At 45.1% G+C, this 3,939-nt stretch overlaps 1 protein-coding gene across 1 annotated transcript in view; it reads left to right on the forward strand.

Annotated features, from left to right (window-relative positions):
• C8H1orf210 (chromosome 8 C1orf210 homolog) overlaps positions 1-3,459 on the forward strand; it is a 16,678-nt gene extending 13,219 nt beyond the window's left edge. Inside the window, exon 5 of the mRNA XM_034780004.1 lies at positions 1,764-3,459. Coding sequence (XP_034635895.1) covers positions 1,764-2,095 — 332 coding nt within the window. The 3' untranslated portion in view covers positions 2,096-3,459. The remainder of the gene's footprint in view (positions 1-1,763) is intronic.
• The last annotated feature ends 480 nt before the right edge of the window (positions 3,460-3,939 follow it).

Raw genomic sequence — 3,939 nt, forward strand, 5'->3', positions numbered from 1 at the left:
CCCACATACAGTTCCTCATATCTCCTTGTCAATTGCTGGAAATGGGCCATTTTCATTACCACTACAAACAGTTCTTTTTCTCTCCTGCTGATAAAAGCTCACCTTAACTGATCACTCTCCTTATAGTATGTATAGTAACACCCATTGTTTCATGTTCTGTGTGTGTGTATATATCTTCCTACTATATTTTCCACTACATGCATCCGATGAAGTAGGCTGTAGCCCACGAAAGCTTATGCTCAAATAAATTTGTTAGTCTCTAAGGTGCCACACATACTCCTGTTCTTTTTGCGGATACAGACTAACACGGCTCCTACTCTGAAACCTGTCTTCCGACACTGGCCAGTGCCAGGTGCCCCAGAGGGAATGAACAGAACAAGTAATCAAGTGATCCATCCCCTGTCCCTCATTCCCAATTTTGTTAGGCTTTATCTTCACTGCCAAAAAAAAAAAAGTTAACTAAGGTACATTAATCATCCAACCTTAAAATCCTAGTGGAGACAAGGCACTGTAGTATTTACCGCAAGGCAGCTAAGCTATACCCTCGCCTGTGACTGACCTCACTTATTTGTTATTTTTAACAATGAAGACTGGGGGGGGAAACATGGTCAGGGCCTAAACTTAGTTAAGCAGTTTGTAGAGTATGGCCTGGGGGTGGGGGGGAAGAGATAGAAAAAGAAAGGTAAAGAGAAATCATAAAAGCAGAACTAATTGTAGAAATTATAAAAGTAGAATTAACCTTTTGTAACAGCTTATGATTAATAGCTGCCAGGTGACAGAGCAAGAAACCGCAAAGGGCAAAAGTAAGGAAAAACAGAAAAGGCTTGCGTTGCTTTATTCCTTATATGGATGTAAAACTTTAAGGAAGCATATCATTTTTATATAGGTTTTATCCTATATAAGTTCTCCAATTTTATCTGTCGGGGGCTTTCGGCTGCCTTGGCTGACTCCCCCATGCATGCATGTTTGATCAATAAAGGAGCCTCAGGCTGTCTGATCCAAAAATCAACCATGTGGTCAATTTTCCACAACAAGACATACCCAAAATTAGGATTTAAAGATGTGTTAGATTAGCTGGATCCATCTAATTAAAACCTTCAAAGCTAAAGACAAAGCAAATTGTACTGTAACACTTGCTCCGCTGAGACCTTAACTTGCGCAGCTTGCACCTGCTAAAGAACAATTTGCTTTGTCTTGACTAAAGTTTTATAAGGTTTTAATTAGATGGAGCCAGATAACATGATCTAACATACCTTTAAATCTTAACCTAGACAAAGCCTTGGTAAATTGTCTCCCAGTCATGAGATTGTGTGACACCAACCCAAATTATCGCAGAAAAAGTGATTGAGGGTTTTAACTATTAGTAACTCTTCCAAATTCACTAATATACAAACTCCCTTGTTCCCCTTTAATAATCAAACAGTCAATTTCCTTTCATACAAAGCTGTACATGCTTTAATGGTGTTTTCTGTTAGGCTGAAAATTGAAACTGCGCAGGCAACTTCAGAATCACAGCTCTGAACACACTGGGCCCAATTCACCATGCAATCATTTGCACTCATGCAAAGAGAATGTGAAGTGGGTGTAAAATGCTACCATTCTGATAGGCATCATTAAGCAGCACCATTGTGGCTCATGGAGCATCAGCCCAAGTATTCACCCTGTGTCTGTGGTAGTAGGCCCTGGCAATCCCTCACCCATCAGGAAGATACAGGTGAGACATGGGGATTCCCTGACCTACTCAGTCTCTCTTTCCTCTGCAGCAACCACCACTGCAGCAACCACCATGTCATCTGCAGGGAAGGGAGGGAACAGCTGGCCATACTTGGTGGGCTTCCTTGTATCAGCTGTTGGCATCTCCATCCTGATTGCACTGGCTGCAAAGTGCAAACTATTCCATAAGAATTTCGCCAGCTACCGCCACCGGCCACTGCCTGACACCAGCTCGATGGGAGGCAGCCATGCTGAGAGGGGAGCTGCCTGGGGGGAGAACCAATCCATGCCTAGTGCTGCTGGGCTGCAACTGGAGGATGATGATGGCTTCATTGAAGATAACTACATCCAGCCAAGTGAACGGCTGCAGGAGGAAGACTAATTGGAGACACATTTCTCCCTCTGAGGCTGGGACTTCACCCAGGCTCCCCTCCCAGCAGTCCCTCTTCACCTTCTGAGGCCAGGGCTTTCAACTCCTGGCCTGTAATTTCAGCTCTCAGCAGCCCAGGACCTCCACCTCCACTCCCAGCCTTCCTTCTCCAGCAAGTTGTCACTATTCTTGTTTTAGCTTCCACTGTTTAACTTAGGGGGTGGGACCAACATGAAAAAAGAAGGAGCTGAGAAGTGACATGAAAGAAGGGGTCAGCATGGGAGAGGGGATAATGGGAGCGGAGCTTACTGGGAAGCTATTAGGGTCCAATTTTATCCCTGGTGTAACAGCACCAACTTCAGTGGTGTTACACTAGGGAACAGTGCAGGGAGGTCTGCCTTGGCACTGAAAACAAACTGCTCTTTACTCATCTGTATATTTTTGCTTCAGTATTTGAAATACCATAAAGCAAAGTGAAAGCCAGCCTGGTGCAGCCTTTGCTCCTAGTATGAGGCCAGGGAGAGACCCCCCACCCTCAGCACCAGCCTCACGCACCATAGCCTGAGCCAGAGTTCCAGAAGACAAGCATTGAGATGGACACATACCAGCACAGACACTCCTGAATCTGAGAGCCTGGTGACATTGCACAGAGAAGACAAAGACTAGAACATCCCCCATGAAACCCTGACTTTGCAGCCTCCAGCAACTCTGCCCTGGAGAGGGAGGTACTGCCCATCAACACGACAAAGCCACTAACCTGTGTATCAAGCCTGCTTTCCGATCCTAGCTCATATGAGAGCTCAGAAGCCATAGGAGGGGAAAAGCCAGGGACAGTTATAAGAGGAGCATCTGGGAAGCTGTCTGGTTGTGGTGCCAAACGGGCTCTGTTGTTTAACGTGAATACATGTGGCTGCACAGCCTGTCGCACTCTCATGGCTCCTTCCACTTCAGAGCTGGACTTGTTTGGGTTTATTCCTTTTGATTGGCTGCCCTCTTGGTTACAAGGCCCAGCACTTGCTGTGTGAGCTGGCAGCTGAGTCCTGAAACAAGAGTAATGAAATCTCTAACGCACAGTGATGTTATCCTCGTGCCTATCATTATCCTGAAGGGTCCCAGCTTTACAGGCTGCATCTGTGGGGATGCTCCATCCAAGGGTGAAATGCAGCCATCTCTTTAAGAGAACAGGAGGCAAAGGAGAATCCTGGGTCTAGTAGAAACTGCACAAGCATGTGTCAACCTAATAAAATACACACTTTTTTAACTTTGTGTGCAGGGTGAAGACAAGCAGCTTTCTCTCTTTATTTTGTGCAAGCCCCCTCCTTCCCTGCCAGTGTTATGCTGTTTCACATGTATCACACCTGGTGAACTCCTTATGTCTTTGTTTCCTCTGTGGAGTGCTATATGCAAATATTAAATAATCGAACAGGATGCAAGTCCCAGAATTAGAACGGGGCCAAAACACTGGGGTTAATACTCCACTCCTTAAAACGAAGGGTTCTGAAATCTTAAATCCTTTGGGGAAAAAATCAGCTGATTCCAGGATGGATGGCACCAAGAAACTAGCCAAATTTTAGGGGTTTAGGGACACCATTAGGGATTTCTAACTATCCCCAGCTGGAATCCCCTCTTTCCACAGACCTGTGATCCTGACCTCATCTCTGACCTGCCATTTCACCTTAGCATGATTCCATCAGAAAGAGGATTATAGGGCTGGGATTCAAAGTTAGCCTGTGTTTCTACTCTTAAAATTGCTTTCCCAGCCTGGCTTGTTCCAACATAATTTAACTGCTGGGAAAGCATTGGTGCCAACTATCCTGATTTTATCATGACTCATGATATTTGGTGTTTTCCTTAAC

The sequence above is a fragment of the Trachemys scripta genome, chromosome 8, assembly GCF_013100865.1.
Source record: "Trachemys scripta elegans isolate TJP31775 chromosome 8, CAS_Tse_1.0, whole genome shotgun sequence".
NCBI lineage: Eukaryota > Metazoa > Chordata > Testudines > Emydidae > Trachemys > Trachemys scripta.